Source organism: Arvicanthis niloticus, chromosome 5 (assembly GCF_011762505.2).
Source record: "Arvicanthis niloticus isolate mArvNil1 chromosome 5, mArvNil1.pat.X, whole genome shotgun sequence".
Classification (NCBI taxonomy): Eukaryota; Metazoa; Chordata; class Mammalia; order Rodentia; family Muridae; genus Arvicanthis; species Arvicanthis niloticus.
In genome coordinates, this window is record NC_047662.1 from 77,673,639 (window position 1) to 77,691,685 (window position 18,047).

General features: G+C 36.3%; 1 protein-coding gene across 1 annotated transcript in view; it reads left to right on the forward strand.

Moving 5' to 3' along the window:
- Megf9 (multiple EGF like domains 9) overlaps positions 1 to 16,385 on the forward strand; it is a 97,565-nt gene extending 81,180 nt beyond the window's left edge. The window contains exons 4-6 of the mRNA XM_034502157.2: positions 1,016 to 1,159; positions 9,752 to 10,021; positions 11,710 to 16,385. Of these exons, the coding sequence (XP_034358048.1) occupies positions 1,016 to 1,159; positions 9,752 to 10,021; positions 11,710 to 12,161 (866 nt within the window). The 3' untranslated portion in view covers positions 12,162 to 16,385. The remainder of the gene's footprint in view (positions 1 to 1,015; positions 1,160 to 9,751; positions 10,022 to 11,709) is intronic.
- The last annotated feature ends 1,662 nt before the right edge of the window (positions 16,386 to 18,047 follow it).

Here is an 18,047-nt window from a genome sequence, read left to right on the forward strand (position 1 = left end):
CTGAAAGAGTGGTTAAGAGTGCTCTTAACCACTGAGCCATCTCTCCAACCCCTATTGTGGCTTTCTGAAATGCTACAAAGTAAATATTCCCTATATATGACATTCTTTTTAACCAATGCTGTCTTTAAGATTCATGTTTATATGCATGAGTAGCTCATTATTGTTCATAGTAGTATCCAAACTATGAAAGTACCACAATTTATTTACTCTTCTATTTATATATATTATCTTATTTTTTTCTTTGCACAAAGCTAATCGGTATATAGTATATAGACAATCAACCAATGAGGCCATGTTGTGACTAGAATCACATACCCAACTTTTCTCTCATAGAACATTGAATTCATAGAAATAGATCAGGAGGGGCTGGAAAGATGACTTAGCAATTAAAAGCATTTGCTCTTCTTGCAGAGGCTCCACGTTGGGTTCCCAACACCTGTATTGGCAGCTCACAAGCACCTGGAACTCCAGTTCATAGATTTCCTATTCCCATTCCCACTGCTGGTCTCCAAGGGCACTTGCACATACATGTTGCACAGAAACACACTTAGGCACATACACACAAGTAATAAATCTTTTTTAAAAATAGATTTACTTATTTTATTTGTTTATGTGTATGAGTGTTTTGTCTCCATGTATGCATGTGTGCCTAGTACACAAAGAGGTCAGAAGAGGGTATAGTGCCCCCTTGAACTGCAGTGACAGTTGTGAGGGGGCACACAGGTGCTAGGGATCCCAGATTGTCTGTGAGAGCAGCAAAGGTTTTTAACAGCTGAGCTGTCTCCATCTCTAAATCTCCTCTCCTCTCCTCTCCTCTCCTCTCCTCTCCTCTCCTCTCCTCTCCTTTCCTCTCTTCTCCCTCCCTTCCTTTCTTTCTTCCTTTTAAGAAATAACACAGAATAAAAACTATACAGTACTCCTGCTATTTTTTTTTTTGTATAATCTATGGTCTTCCTAATGTATGCAGGATTTCTGAAAGTTCCTTAACTTTGAAACAATAATTTGATTCTTTTAGGTGCTTGTTTAAACTGCCAGGAAAACAGTAAAGGGGAACACTGTGAAGAGTGCAAAGAAGGATTTTATCAGAGTCCTGATGCTGCAAAAGAATGCCGTCGATGCCCGTGTTCAGCAGTGACTTCTACAGGCAATTGCACCATAGGTAAGGTCTTTTTCTAGGTCACTTCCTTCTCTGAAATAAACTGTATTGATGAATTAGGTTCTAGAGGATATAAGTGAAAGTGAATTATAAAAAATTACAACAGTTTACTCTCTATGAATTTACAATCAAATTCTAATCCATATATAAAATAAGAATTCAGATGTCTTAGGCAACACTGTGCATGTGTCTGGATTCTCTCATATAGCATATTTTCAATGTTCATGCGTATTGAAACAGGTATCAGTTAACAGTATACTTCTTGTTGTAAATGGAATAGAAGCCACATTTTATTTATTCTTTCCTAAATTAGTGGACATTTAAAAGCTACCTGGTATAAGTAATGCAGCTATTAACATTTTTGTTCATTTTTGTGTATAGAAATTTTGCTAAGACATCCTCAAGTCAGTGGTTGTTGGATGCCTTCCCCACTACAGGAGATTGAGCTTGGGAACGTATTTGTGTGTGCTAGCAAAGCACTCTGCCTCTGAACTACATTCCCCAGTGTTTGTGTGTACATGGGTTTAATTTCTCTGGGGCATGTTACCAGGAGTGGAATTTTCTGTGTCATATATCAATTCTGTTGAACTCTACAAGGAAGTATCAGATGATTTTCCAAAATAAGAACATAATTTTATGTTATTATTTTGTGGGGGTAGAATATGTATATTGTATATGAGTTTGTGTGGACAAAGCATGTTGTGTATTAAAAGCAGAGATGAACATCATATGTCTTCAGGCTCCCTCCACCCTATATTTTTAAGATATTTTTGTTTTTAATTATGAGTATACAGGTGTGTCTGTGGAATATCATGTGCATAATCATGTGTATATCATAAGTGCAGTACTGGTGGAGACCAGAAGAGAGCATCCAATCCTCTGGGTCAAGATGGCTTCTTGTCTCCTGACATTATTATTTTTAGAAAGTATAAATGAGGATTTTAAATTGTCAACAGACTCAAAAACCACTTATTAGCTATCTTTTTTATACCTAAGGCCATCCTAATGGATATGAAATGGCATTCATTGCATTGTGGTTTTAATTCGTCTGTCTCTGATGGCTAATTATATGGTTATTGACCAGTTTACTGTTTCTGTTAAGAAAATACCTTTTGGTATTTTTTTGTTCATCTTAAAGTTGTATTTTGTTATCATTGTGTTTATAGAGTAATATATGCAAATCACTTATTAGATATTTGATTTGTAAGAAACAAGTATAAAGCTCCATGGGAAAGCTATTTCCTAGTAAATAGAACACCCCAGGTTTGATCTCTATTTAAATATTATTAAAATTTAAACAAAAAGGTTTTTTAAAAATTTATAAATATTCCCATGACCCAATTTTTCCCTTGATTCATCTCCTTCTTATCACAAATGATTTTTGTTGTTTACTTGCTTAATTTCAGAGGCATTCAGTTTAAATTTCTTTCATTGTTTATGTTGGCTTGGTATTTCCCATGAGACTGAAGTCAAGATGTTAGGACTGTAGTCAGCAGTTTGAAGGCTTAATTGGGACTGTAGAATCTGCTTTCAATATGGCTAACTCATACAGCCTGCTAGGGGCAAAAAGATTCTGTCAGTCATCACATGGACTTCTTCATTAAGCTTCTTAATATTCTTGCAACATGGTAGCTGGCATCTACTACAAGTAAATGATCCAAAAACAGGAAAAATGCAAGCCGTGGTGGATTTTATCATCTAGTCTTTAAAGCTGTAGAGCTGTTTGCAATACCCCACTAACTTACTCATGCCTATTCTACCAAGCATGAACATGTGATTACCAGGAGTTGGGAGCATTTGACAGCATCTGGGAAGTCCGTTGTTATGCCTAGTAATAGGAACTGGTATGTTTCCCTTTTCATAGGAAACTATTAAAAATCATTAATTTATTCCACAAATAGGTGAATAACCACCTAGTACATGCTTTTTGTTATGATAGACAAAGAATACAAAAGTCTAGAAACTAAGATATGGATTCTAATTAGCATTCAGTGTAATAGAAAAAACACACAAAATGTCAAAAGTAGTATGTAAACTTATGGGTATGAACTTACAGAATGTGAAGATGTATTATTATCCCTGGGATGAGATGTTTTTCTCTTGTTTTTCCTGAAGAAGATGATACTTCCACACAGCATACATTGTTATTTATCACTGTATAAGTATGCATATATTAAATATTTAGAATAAGTTAGCATTGTCATTTTGAGTCAAGAATATGAAAATTACATGTTAATATCTAAATTTGCATCTGCAATAAAAGAATTCTAGAAAATATAAGAATTCTCTACATTAGCATGCTGTTAGTAGCAATTTAAGACCTTTATAAGATTTGTATATCAGAACATTGGCTGCTCAAGTTCTTGGCTCATCTTGAGTAATATTTCTTTTAAACGTAGGGCTTTGCTTTTGGAGTTGTTTTATAATTCTTCAGTAGAGTGACTCACTGGGTTCTCTTTCATACAATGAATTTAAAATATAGAAGTTCTCTGTAGAAAGAAAAATCCCTGTAAAAAGTAATGTGCTTGAAAGACTTTGTTTTTATATACCTTTTCTATACACTGCACTACAATAGAGATGATATCTATATTTCTAATCATTTAATCTCTAGTCCCAGTGTATTGTATATGCCAATAGTACGTGTTGGGTGAGTAGAAAGGGAGATAACCATCTCAGGGGAGGGAGGAATTAGATATGTAAAACTGGATTGGGAGACCTTTGCAGAGCCTTATAGTTCTTACTGGGAAACACAGAAAAGTCTTTATGGAACAGCTTACATCAAAATGGAGCCTTGAAAAGTAAGGACTGGGACACTTAGAGATGTATCCATGTAGAGGTAATAGATCACAGCCGGAGACTAAATTGGGACATGAGCAATCCAATTAGGCATGCATGTGCCTATAGGGGTAGAAAGTACTAAGCCAGTTCCGTTTGATACTTTCAGGAACCACTGTAGTGGTGAGTTAGCTAAACTGCTTTGTGTTCCTGACAGGTTGCATGTGCACACCCACCCAATAGCTATCTGGATTTACAAATGAAAGATACACTCATATGTCAGTTAATTTTAAATATATCTTCACTAGCTCAAAGGCTGAGCAGTTTTAATCCTCCCTGAGGCTAGCACACATTTCCCTCCAGTATTCCTGGCTCTAATTATTCTATATTTTATCTCTGTTGCCCTGGCTCCTTCTGGGTGGCCCCCTAGTCTTTGCTGCCCAAGATTCTTCTGGTGCCGCATTCCTGCTCATCTACACATTTTGGATTTTTTTTTTTTTTAAGCTCTAAGTCTGATCCTCCTCACTCCAAACCCTGGAGATCTTCTTCTCTTCTAGTTCTTAGCCCACACAAATCTAAAAGTCTTGTCTTAGTCTATCTGTCTAGCCATTGGCTGTTGGCTATTTATTTATTTGTTTGTTTGTTTATTTTTATTATTTCATTTGTTTACATTTCAAATGATATCCCCTTTCCCAGTTCCCCTTCCACAAACCTCCCATCCCATTTACCCTCTCCCCCATTCCATTTGCCTCTATGAGGGTGCTCTCCCACCCACCCATCCACTCTTGCCCCACTGCCCAAACATCCCCCTATGCTGTGGTATCAAGCCTCCACAGGAACAAGGGGCTCCCCTCCCATTGACATCAGATAAGGCCATCTTCTGCAATATATGTTTCTGGAGCCATAGATCTTTCCATGTATACTCTTTGGTTAGTGGTTTAGCCCCTGGGAGCTCTGGATGGTCTAGTTAATTGATATTGTTCTTCCTATGGGGATGTAATCCCCTTCAGCTCCCTTCATCCTTTCTCTATCTCTTCCATTGGGGTCTCCTGGCTCAGTCCAATTGTTGGCTGTATCTGCATCTGTATTGCTCAGGTGCTGGCAGGAACCATACCAGGCTCCTGTCAGCAAGCATTTCTTGGCATCAGCAATAGTGTTTGGGTCTGGTGTCTGCACATAGGATGGATTCCTAGGTGGGCGGTCTCTGGATGGCCTTTCTTTCAATGTCTGTTCCATTTTTTTTTTTTTTTTTTTTTTTTTTTTTTTTTTTTTTTTTTTTTTGCCCCTGTCTTTCCTTTGGACAGGAACATTTCTGGGTTAAAAAATTTGAGATGGGTGAGTGGCCCTATCCTCAACTGGGGTCTGTGTCTATCTACTGGAGGTGGTCTCCCCTTTGTTGGGTATTTCAGCTAAAGTCATCCCTGTTGGGTCCTGGCAGCCTCTCACTTTCCTGGTGTCTGGGACTTTCTAGTGGCTACCCCAGTTCCCCATCCTCCACTACTACATATTTCTATTCAATTTCCTGACCCTTTGTACTTCTCTCCTGTCCCTTCCAATACCTGACCCCACTCCCTTTTTCCTTTCCCTCCTCTCTCTCTTCCTCCTCTGTCCCTCCCTCCCTCTACCTCCTGTGATTATTTTGTTCTTCCTTCTGTGTAGGATTGAAGCATCCACACTTTGGTCTTCCTTCTTTTTAAGCTCCATATGGTTTGTAGGTTGTATCATGGGTATTCTGAGCTTTGGGGCTAAAATTCACTTATCAGTGAGTACATTCCATGTGTGTTCTTTTGTGACTGGGTTACCTCACTCAGGAAGGTATTTTCTAGTTCCATCCATTTGCCTGTAAATTTTATGAAGTCATTGGGGTTTTTTGTTGTTGTTGTTTTAATTGGATATTTTATTTATTTACATTTCAGATGTCATCTCCTTTCCCCATTTCCCCTCCCTAGAACCCACTATCCCATTCACCCTCCTTTTTGCTTTTATACCATTTTAACTACATGCATGTATTAAGGTCAGTTCTAGGTTGAGGTTCTAGCAATACAATAGATGCAAATAGTCAAGGAACAGCAAGACAATAAACACAAATAGTCAAAGAACAAGCAAGGAATTAAACACAATTCCATGAACACTACCATGATCACTGTTTCTAAGGCTAGAAGTTTTTACTAGCTAAGTAGTACTCCATTGTGTAAATATATCACATTTTCTGTATCCATGTCTTCTGTTGAGATACATCTGGGGTGTTTCTAGCTTCTGGCTATTATAAATGAGGCTACTATAAACATAGTGGAGCTTGTGTCCTTGTTATATGCTGTAGCATCATTTGAGTATATGCCTAAAAGTGGTATAGCTGGGTCTTCAGGTAGAACTATTTCCAATTTCCTGAGGAACCACCATAATATAATATATTGTGTATTGTGAATACACAATATGTGTATTCAGGTTTACTTTGAAGATCATAAAGACTGTAGGAATATACTGCAGTAAAGAAGCCTTGAGAAGTATTGAGAGAGCTAGAAGTAAGAAATGATGACACCCTTAATCAGGAGCATAACACTGGAGTTGAGACACATCAGTAGATTAGGAATATTTTAATGTATCGCTGAATGAACTGATAACTGCCCAAAAGCATGGTTTTACTTTTGGCTATTTATTGAGCAATCAAAAACTAACTGGGGACAAGGACCTTTAGCATTTGAACACATAAATTTTTGATTTGGGAGGCCAGATTAATACATTAGAATCAATCCCTAACACCTCACCTTTTCTGTCTAAATTTTTAAAAAGCCTCTTCTCTTAGATAAATTGAACATAACTATAACAATTATAAATTATAAAGTATAATATACAATTAACATCTAGTCCATCATATTTGTCAATCAGATAAAGTACTCAATTACCTATACTAACTAAAAAGCTTATAATTCTATACCTGAATTTGAGCTAGTCAAGAAATATTTAAAATTAACTGACGTGTGTGTGTGTGTATCTTTTCCGAGAATCCAGATAATGCTTGGGTAGGTACATGTATGCAACCCATTGGAACACAAAGCAGTTTAGCTAAACTACCACTACAGATCACTTGGTCTAATGCTCAAACAACATACAAATAAGTTCACTATAATGAGTAAGTCTATAATACAATGAGTGCACTAAGAGAGTGTCTAAGGATTTCTATTGCTATGATAAAACACCATTACCAAAAGGAACTTGGAGAAGGGTATATTTCATTGATTGCACAGTGTGACACTCTCTAAAAACAGACAAACAAGAACAAAAGCATAACATGAATGTTAAAAATCACTGATCTGAGCAAAGAATTTAAGTGTGGCAGAAGCAAAGGGAAGGGAAGAGGAATAAAACAGGAGGCAGATTTTGAATATCATCTCATGAGGTCTACAGAGTATAAATATTAGAAAATGAAATACTCTCACAAGCCTCAATTTCAACCCTTCAATCTATCTACAATTTTTTGAAATGAGTTTTTGTTACCTATAAAAGTGAGAACATGGCACCATAGTGAGTTACAAGCTTCTTTAAAAAAGTATAAATCTTTTGTTGAGTATTTTTCTTATATATCATTTGTTGCAAGAGTTCTGAATTCATTCTGTTGTCATTGTTTTTATGCAAATTAAGAATTTCTGGTTTAAAGTCCTTGTTTGAAATACAGATAATCAAAGTTCTGAGTTTATTAGCTTAACTTGATGCCACATGACCAACTGAGACTATAATTGCTAAATTAGTTTATCACTTATACTCAAAACATTTGTGGCTTATACTCAAAACACTTGACTTATATACTTTAGACGACAAATTATGAATTGTTTTTCAAATAAAACTCTTAATAACATGGACAAATTGATTCATGTTTTATCCAAAGTCTGAGGAGGAGTCCTTGCTGCAGCTTTCATCCTCACTGTAAATTATTCTTTCTGTAATGAAATACTGTGTTTAGAGAACATTATTATTCTGTTAGTAAGTTTATAAATTCTAAGAAATTAACTTACAATTTCCTATTAAAAATCACTTGTCAAATCTAATTGAGAAGCCCAAACAAAAATCATATAGAGACTTGAAAAGAGCAGATAAGTATGAACAAGTATGTTCCCACTATGTAAGATAAAATTATGTAAGTAGCAAACATTTGTTGAACAGATACTGTATGTCAGATACTACAAAAATACGGAAAGTAATGGAACACAAGTAGCTTATAGTTTAATTGGTGAAATAAACAACTAATCCAATTATTACATCTTAAATGTTAAGTGGTATGGGTGAACATAGAATAACTCTAACCTAAACAGAAAATCAGGTACAAACTCTCGCGCTTCTGAGAAGTAATACCTAAATTGTTTCAGTCTGTATCTGTAAAATGACTAGAGGTAAGCAAGAGGATGCTCCATGTAGGCAAACAGTATAGATGACATTTTAGAGAGAAGAAAACAGGCATTCTTTGGGAATGTCCTAAGTCATCTGACAAGCTTGAAACAAAGTAAATGATGAAGTGTGAAGAAAAATGAGAAGAGCTAAGAAAAGTAGGCAGGGCTTAGAAAATTTTCAGTAGAAAATTCTATTAAATTTTCACTTAGTTCTGAAGCCATTAAAATTGTAGCAACTTCTCTAGGGAGGCAATATGTGTATTAGGGTTTACTTTGAAGATCATAAAGACTGTAGGAATATACTGTAGTAAAGAAGCCTTGGGAAGTATTGAGAGAACTAGAAGTAAGAAATGATGACACCCTTAACCAGGAGCATAACACTGGAGTTGAGACACATCAGTAGATTAGGAATATTTTAATGTATCACTGAATGAACTGATAACTGCCCAAAGGCAGGTAGGAGATGGAGGACTGAGAGTTCCTTCTTAGTCTGGGTACCTAGGCAAGTGGATGGATGTTGGGACCATTCACTAAAATACACGAAACTTGTTTGAGGACAGTCATCTAATTTGAAATGTTTGTAGACCCAGTTATACAAGCAATTTGTATATCATATGCAGTTTGTAATTTAAGAGAGAGATGGACTGGAGATACACATTTTCTATTGTTGATTAAACAAGTGAACATACCCAAGGAAAATACATAGAATGAAAGGTGAAAGAAACCAAGCATAGCACTCTGAGAATAATGGTCTTGGGTGTAGCTCAGTGACAGAGGGTACTTGCCCTCCATGGAAGAGGTCCAAGATTAATACCCAGCACCACAGAAAAGAAAAAGGCACCTATGAGTATCAACATTTAGGGAAGCAAGAAATAAAGTTTTTTCTTAAGCCATATTTTATGTAGTCTTTCATGCCTCAAAGGAAAAAAATTTTAAAAATAACAAATAAACATGCAAACAAACTAAAACTTTGTAAGGACCTGCGAGATAGTTCAGTGGGTAAAGATACAAGCTAGCAAAACTGACAATCTTTGAGTTTGATCCCCAGAACCTACATGATGGATGGAGAGTACACAAGCAAGTTGTCCTCTGACATACAAACACACAGTGTTGCCCATATGGATCAGTGCATGTGCAGTATACACACACTCACACTCTATGTAATATCATCGTCATTGAAACATCTAGTGAAAGCATATTTCTTTTATCCCCTACTTCAGTAGGCTTTGTGGACAGGCCCATCATTCCTTCAATACATTGGAAAGTTAATAAACTATATAGACTATTGGTTCTGTATGTCTCTTGAGAGAAGATACCAGGGAAGATTTTAAAAATTTTTGGAGAGCAAATAGTTTACTGTTTTTTTTTAAAATGTAGCTTGAGACTTTACTAAATTATTTTAATGTTCTTTCTATTTCTATTTCTGTTATTCTATTAGAATCTGGTAAGTTGGAGCCTACATGTGACCAGTGTAAAGATGGTTACACAGGCCAGAACTGCAATAAATGTGAAAATGGCTATTACAATTCTGACAGCATCTGCACACGGTGTGAATGTCATGGCCATGTGGACCCAATTAAAACTCCAAAGATTTGCAAGCCTGAGAGTGGTGAGTGCATCAACTGCCTTCATAACACCACTGGGTTCTGGTGCGAGAAATGCCTAGAAGGCTATGTTCGAGACCTTCAGAGAAACTGCATCAAGCAAGGTAAAACTCCAACTAAGATTACACATTGATTATCTGAGACTAGCATTGAATGTTTGAAGACAGCTGTCGTTAGCTTTGTAAACCTTCCTGTCCACCAGAGGAGTTTCTGGAAATAAATTTTGATAGGTATTTGCCTAAAGAGGTTTCTTTCCTTTCTTATTGTCTCCTGATCCTCCAGCATCAATTCCAGAAATTTGAAGACCAAGACCAAGTCATTGTGATAATAAGACCAAGTGCGGTCATGTTTCCCTTCTTCTATCTGTCTGTTAGAATTGAAAAGTCCTGAAAGTTCTTTTCTTTTGCTTCTTGACACATTATTTCAGTGATCATCAAAGACCTTTTCTGAAACGAACCTATATTCAAGTCTATTTTGAAGTTCCATCTGGGAAACTGGAGTTCTTTCTAGCCTCTTCACACTTTGAGCTGACATGGCTCCATGTGTGGTAGATGAAATCTTATTAATATTCCCTTTGAATTTTAAAATAAAAAGCATATGATTGAGTGTTTCTTGTAGGAGTGTTCAGTGAGAATTTAGAAAAGGTTAAGTTATGAATTCAAAAGGGGCTAGGGATATTCAGGGACTAGTATTCCACAAAAAGATTAAATCCGGCTCTGTATAAAATTCTTGAAATTCCAGTATACACTGATTACTGAACTGAGGTACCATTAGCCTCTGACCAGTGGCATCTTTCTGCCATATTTTGGTATTCTGCTATAGTGATAAGATTGAATCACATCACTAGCTAAAAGTGCTGTCACTTAGCATTGCACCATGTGGCCAGACAAAAGTGCCAAGAAGATAGGATTGTGATGGGATGTTTTTAGCCATGAAGGAATACAAGCTTTGTCTGTTTTAATGTTAATTGATGTAGTAGACTGCAGTGATGAATAGTAATAGCTATGTTTCTTATAATTTTATTGAGTACCCATAATGTTCACTAAAGTACACAAAAAGTTTTTCAAGAACTCTGTGAAGTAGACATTACTATTTGTATTTAACAGATGAAGAATCTAAAATTCTAAGAGATTGACTTACCTATAGTCCAAACCTAGTTCTAACCTAGTCCAAAGCTTTTCATCCTTCCACTGAGCTATGCTATCATAAGAAGTCTAAAATGTAGCTCCTTGATTATAAAATAATTCAACAACAAAGCAAGAACTCTCTACACACATGGAATTAAAGGAAACCTCCTTTCTCTTTTGTCTGACAGCAACTCTAAGCATTAAATTCTGTTTGCTGGAATAGATGTTTATACTTCCTTTAAGGCGAATTTTACTTTCATAAAAAGGCATCATATGTGCTGGATATATTTTAAGTCAGATAATTGTCATTTTAAACCATGTGGTTTAGAATTTGGTGGTGACACATTTCTCAGCCTTTGCAGAAATGTTCATGATTATACATGTATAGGAAGGGATGGAAAACTTCTGTGTTAGAATTTTTCTAAAGTTTTAGTGTGTTACACACATTGAAGATCAGACATGGATTACGATGTAATAAATGATCTATCCAGACTTCATTTTTATCATCGAATTTATTTAAAAATTATTTTTAACTTGCATTCCTGTAAGCAGAATACCATGTCAACATTCCATATCAACTTTCACTCTCATGTGTATTTCTTTTATAATTTCTCAAAACTAGATAATTTTGTCTTTTACATTTCATTCTCTGTTTTTATTTTCAGAAGTTATTGTTCCAACTCCTGAAGGTTCTACCATTTTGGTTTCCAATGCCTCTTTGACCACATCAGTGCCCACCCCTGTTATAAATAGTACATTTGCCCCCACAACCCTGCAGACTATCTTTTCAGTAAGCTCTTCTGAAAACAGCACCTCAGCTCTTGCTGATGTATCATGGACCCAGTTTAACATCATCATTTTGACAGTCATCATCATTGTGGTAGTGCTGCTGATGGGATTTGTAGGAGCTGTGTACATGTACCGAGAGTACCAAAATCGGAAACTCAATGCTCCCTTTTGGACCATCGAGCTGAAAGAAGACAATATCAGTTTCAGCAGCTACCATGACAGCATCCCCAATGCAGATGTGTCGGGATTGTTAGAGGATGATGCCAATGAAGTGACTCCCAATGGGCAGCTGACCCTGACAACGCCCATTCATAACTACAAAGCCTGAGAAGCTGAGTTGTCCTCCTGGATTGTCAGAACACAGTGCTCACTAAAACAGCACAGAGCCTGGGTAGAGTTTGCTGAAAAGGGTATTGTGCAAATGTTCAGGTACAAACTGTAGTGCGCTTTGCCTGTCTGTTGCTCTTAATTTTCCAATGAAGATCTGAAGCACTTGTCATCATTGAGGACTTGAAGTAAAGTATATTTTTGTAGCAAACCACATGTGTGTATGGAAAGGCTGACTCCCACAGAGCAGCCTAAGTCTACCTGACCTCTCAAAGGACTGCTCAGAAAGTCTTAACCTCACCAGGTATGACAGAATGTTGATGTGGAGGGGAAAGACTGATGGAAGACTTCATCTCCATTTTGGAAACATATTTTATAAAAGAGAGGCAGGGATTATGTTCATTTTACTGTACTAAGAGATATAACTGAGGAAGAGATGATATCTAGGCTATACCACAGTTTAAAAAAAAATCTTGGTTGTGTATAGACTAAGGATAGAAAGGTCCCAAGAAGTTCTGTAAAAGGGTTTGGCTTTCCTCCCAAGAGTCTCCTTCAAGAATGGAGTTAAAGCACAGGATAAGCTTCCATGGTGAGGGCAGGCACAGCACCCAGAGAGCAGAAAGCTGGTGGTCCTCCTTGGAGAGGTTCCTGCCTCTAAGAAACAAGGTGTACATAATTAATGTAGCATTATCTGGTCAACATTGTACTTGTATCTATTTGTAAAAAAATCATGTCCTATTTTATCATCTAGACTTTATCTGTATAGCAGTTACTGGTGTTGTAAAAAGAAGATATGGGAAGTTGGTTAAAATACTGTAAAATAGGTGACAATATTGCTAGAGCTGGGACTCTGGTGAGCATCAGTCATTTTAGTCCCTACTTGGACACTGTTGAAATTTATAAGAGGTCAAATATTTCTAATCTTTCTTCTCTCAACCTAGAGTCATGTGCTCTTTGACTTACCATAGATTCAAGCAATAGATTTTGAAGTCTGCAATTGTGAAACTGGAACACAGGCTGCATTCTCCAGACACACCTAATTAGCCACTCTGTTTTACAATGCCCAGTGTAAACATCCTCAGGAAAAGACTTCTTTCCTGAATGTAAAAGACAGTCTTCCAAAGGATAGAAATTTTAAATTAAAAAGAAAAGCCATTACATCACTTTGGGTCCCGCGTTTTTTATGCCCATGAAATATTTATGTGCCTCCCATATCTGCCATAATAAAGGCCTCTGACATTAGAGCATAACCTGTCACCCATGCATCATGAGGAATGTTTGGCTTCTTCAGTGCTAGAGTTCATCCATCTTCATTTCTGGGCAGAGGGTCACTATGATTGATTGTGTATTTAGTCCTTGCTTTTTGATGCCATTTTTCCCTGAGGCCAAGTGCTTTCATTTGTTATGTATCACAGGTTGTGGATTGAGAGCCAAGAAAGGTGACTCAGACTATGAAGTAGTTAGGGGAAAACAAACCAAGAGACTAGACCTAGGAAACTCAGACTCCTTTGCATACTTGCTCAGAAAAATGTAGACTCTGGTCAGCCTCTGTAGGAGACCCACCTTTTTCTCAGGGTTTAGAAATGACTGTACACTAGAGGATCCATGTAACCTGAGTGTGCTCTGCATACTTGGCTGTCTTTATAAAGGTAGACATTACATCTCATCATACCAAAACAATTTACAAGCGGCTGATTGATTGCCTAGCATATGAGTCTATGGGTTTAATCCTTAGAATTACAAAATATATTAATATTCTATTGACCTTTGTCATTTACAAAACACCTTTCCATGTGTGTTCTTTGATCCTCACCGTAGCCTCCTTAGGAAGTAGTCTTGTTTTCATTTCATAGATGAAGTAACCGTGGCACAGAGAGTCTAAGTTGTTTAGCACTATACAATGCACATCATTATTATTATTTCCGGAATCAATTTTCACCTCTACTTTATTGTCATTTTGCTATGTGATAACATATAAATCTACTAGCCATGAGCCCTAGAAGGCTTGAGTGAGCATTCCATTTGCAGATGTTTCTAATCGACTCCTTGTGTCCTCTCGAGTGTACTCCTCCCACCATGTGTGTGGAAGAAGGGAAAGTATGTAACTCACAGGCACAATTCAGGGTCACATAGCTACTAAGGACTTTGTTGAAAGAACAGACGTGTATTTCTACCTAAAGACAGGATTAATGATGAGGAGGCAAAACTGCCTATTAAGTTCATTAAAAGGAGTGAATTTCTGAATTGAGGAGGGGAGCAGGCAGACTTTTCCTAGCAGTTGCAGCACAGGTTTATATTGACTGTACATCACACAGTTCCAAAGCACTGAGCACAGGGGCTGCCTCCCTTGATACCCCATTTCTTGCTAAAATAATGGGAAGGAGATAAAAACCAAACATTGGTTAAAGAGATGTTCACCCAATAACTAAATGTTTGCATTTAGCCAAAAGTAGTCAAAATTCCAGTTAAATAGAGATTCCATGATACAGAACTTAAAAGATAACACGGAAACTAAACCACAAAGTTATCAAGTATCTGTTAATTGCTCCTAAATCATGTTTTTAACAATAAAGAAAAAGTATAGCCTTAAAATGTGTTTTAAATAACATTATTTAGTGACCCCAGTGCTCTGCTTGTAGAAATATTTTTGCTATAAAGGTCGACCATGAGGTGATCTCTCCTTGAAAGTAGAGTAGGAAACCAGAGTAAAACATACTGCAGGGTTTTCATTCCTCTGGAGGCATCACCACCCAGTGTCACAAGTCCTCTGCAAAGCCTAATGCTGGAGCAATTTTTGTCTAAGAACAGGAGAAAATGTTTTTAAAATATACTACATTCATGAACCTTAATGAGAATTGAATGTCAGTGCTATGAAGAAACTGATGTTTGCACCTTAAAAGCCCTGTGCATTTCTGATCGGTGGATGTTGTAGTCAGTGGCAACCATGTCTTTGACCTCCCTTATCACCACTAACCCTTACATTGCCTCCAAGGACTCTCTTATTTACAGCCTCTCCAGTTATAGAGAAAGCAAAATGATAATAAAATTCTCTTATTTATATGAACATGCTGTGGACCCAGTACATTATTTTTTCCCAGGGATACTTAGATTCTAAGGGAGGGCAACAGGGCAGACATGGGCTGGGAGGATAGGTCTTTATTGTTGTTTTGGTTTGGTTTTTGTTGTTGTTGTTGTTTTTGTTTCATTTTGTTTTTTAACAAGACTATCTAAATCCCAAATGATAGGACTTTTCCCTAGTCCTTATATTTCCAGAATTCTTAATCATCCAAGCAATACTTACTGATCTACCAGTTAATTTGGGTTATCTGATCGTCAAGATGTGTTTTAGAATAAGAGAGACACTTAGAGCTTTATTATTCATCATTTGCCCTGGTCCTTTGGGGTTTTTTTTTATGTTTATAAACATAAAATTAATTCTGATGATTCTCTATGGCTTTTTATAGTTTGAAGTGGTTTGTGGGTAGTAGTTGCGTCTCTGCATCATTCAAGGAAACTCGCTAACAAAATATTCAATATTCAGAATAAGTTAAAAGAATCCTGTGCAATCATTAGGGCAACAGAAGTTGTGACCTCATCCATACACAATCAATCAAACAAACAAATAAATACCTTTAGTCTGTTGGTACTTTTCATAGCAAATGGTTTAGGAGTTGAAAGGGGTTTGGTGTCTGTGTTGTAGAGCTGGGGGAGGTGACAGAAGGTTAATTTGTTGTTTGCTTTCACTCTGAGCAAATGGCGAAGCAGGAAGAACACAAGATCAATCTGAAGAAGTCAAATAATATCAAATGGCTAAAGATTGTGGGTCATTAAAACATTAGTGGTTTGAATGATACTTTTTCAGAGACATTAAGGATCTTCCTTGTTACTTATGCAGACACAGAAACTTCAGCAGCCCTGGAATGAACCCAGAGCTTCAAATTCAAGCTTGCTCAAAGCTAAAGGACTTCTATTCCACTTTTAATGCTAGGCACAAGCATTTTCTTCTCTTAAATATCAGCCCAATCAATTAGGGTATGTTTCTAAAAATTAAACTTGCAATTATGTCACTAAAATCCTAACCCAAAATTTAAAAACATGTCTCATATGTGTGCTGTACTAGGCTTCATGATGCATTTCTAAATTTGTGTATGATTTGAATATATGAAAGAATTTATACAAGAGTGTTATTTAAAATTATTAATAAATGTATATAATTTGTACCTACTGTAGATTGTTTCAATTTTTTATGTAGTGAGAGATTTTAGAAGTCTGCAGGTAAGTGCTAAAGATCACTTGTCAGTTCATTCCATGGAAGTCTTTACATCCTTTCTGTACTGATCAGTGTTTTGTTAAGTTCATCAAAAGAGTGTCTACCACTTGGGGAGAAGATACCACATGGGACAATGCATTCTCATACAGCAGATTCACACCAGAGATGAAAGTATATATGAGCATTTATTATTGGGCTGGGGATAAGGCTAGGTGTAGGTCACTTGCACACCAAGCCCAAGGCCCCAAGATCCATCCTCAGCACTTATAATAAACAATAGCATATATTTTTGTTCACAGCATTTTCTGTCTTCTGTGCCACTCCCTGAGATTTCTATCAAATTTGTGTTGCCATTCACTGAGATTTCTATCAAAATGTGTTGAGACTGATTCCCTTTGGATTTCTAACTTATACATGTGAAGATTTTCTGAACTCTGAAAGTGAAGTACATTCTATGTATATTAGGTAACCCATAAAAAAGTGCATGTTTTAAGGTTATTATTTTAAGGCTATTATTTTAAGGTTCCATTGATGAAGTTTTCTTTTTGCTGTTAAACCATATTTAATGAGATGCCATCTGATTATCCCATTAAACATCCAAGGGGGTATTTTAAAAATATGCAGCAAGAAGTCAGTCATCTCTTTGCACTGAGAACTTTAGAACCTTAAGTCAATTTATTCTACCTCAGCTGTTCATGATAGCTCACACCTGTGATCTCAGCACTTGGGAGGTGAAAGCAGGACGATCAGGAGTTCAAGGTTATCCCTTACTACATAGTGAATTCTAGGTCAGCATGAGCTACATGAGACTCTTATCTTAAAACGAAAATATATTTCAGTTGATTAAGCTAAAATTTAAAATATGCTTTATAAACAAACCTTAAATAATTAACATCATATATGTCTGTATGGTATATATTTGGTATGTTAAGGGAACAAAATAATTATGCCAGGAAGCTAAACAAATTAAGTTTCAAGAAAAAATGTATACAAACCACACTAGGAGAAATACCACTAAAAGTATAAAGTATTTTTATACTTCTGATGAAAGTCTATAAAGACATCTCCATTGCATTATCACAACTGATTGTATTATTTTTCTGCAGGGAAGGAGGACATGTTACAAAAAAATAAATGCTCTACTGTAATTAAAATGTGACAATAATTGTAAATAAAACCATTATAATCAGTTTTGTCTTACTGATTTTTCTTATGGTGGAGGACTTCAGAAGACTCTGAGCTTCATACATGCTAAACAAACTCTCTAGAGCTTCATCTCTACTTCAAAATTAAGCTAGAAATGGTGAGATGGCTCAATCAGCTGATAGCGGTGCTTATTTCACAAACTGGGAGACTGGAGTTCAGTCACCAGAACCCCAGTAAAGATGGAGGCAGAGAACTGACTCCACCAAGTTGTCCTCTTGACTCCAACCCATACACAAAATAATATTTTTATTAAAAACAATTTTTACACAAATTGATAGTGTTAGGAGTGTAAACTAACAGGCAGAAAAGCTGCAATCTATGTCAATATTAAAAATCAGTTTTACTTGTAAAATTTTTAAAGACATAAGAAAAATTACAGTATGTAATGACAATTTTTTATTTTTATTTCTT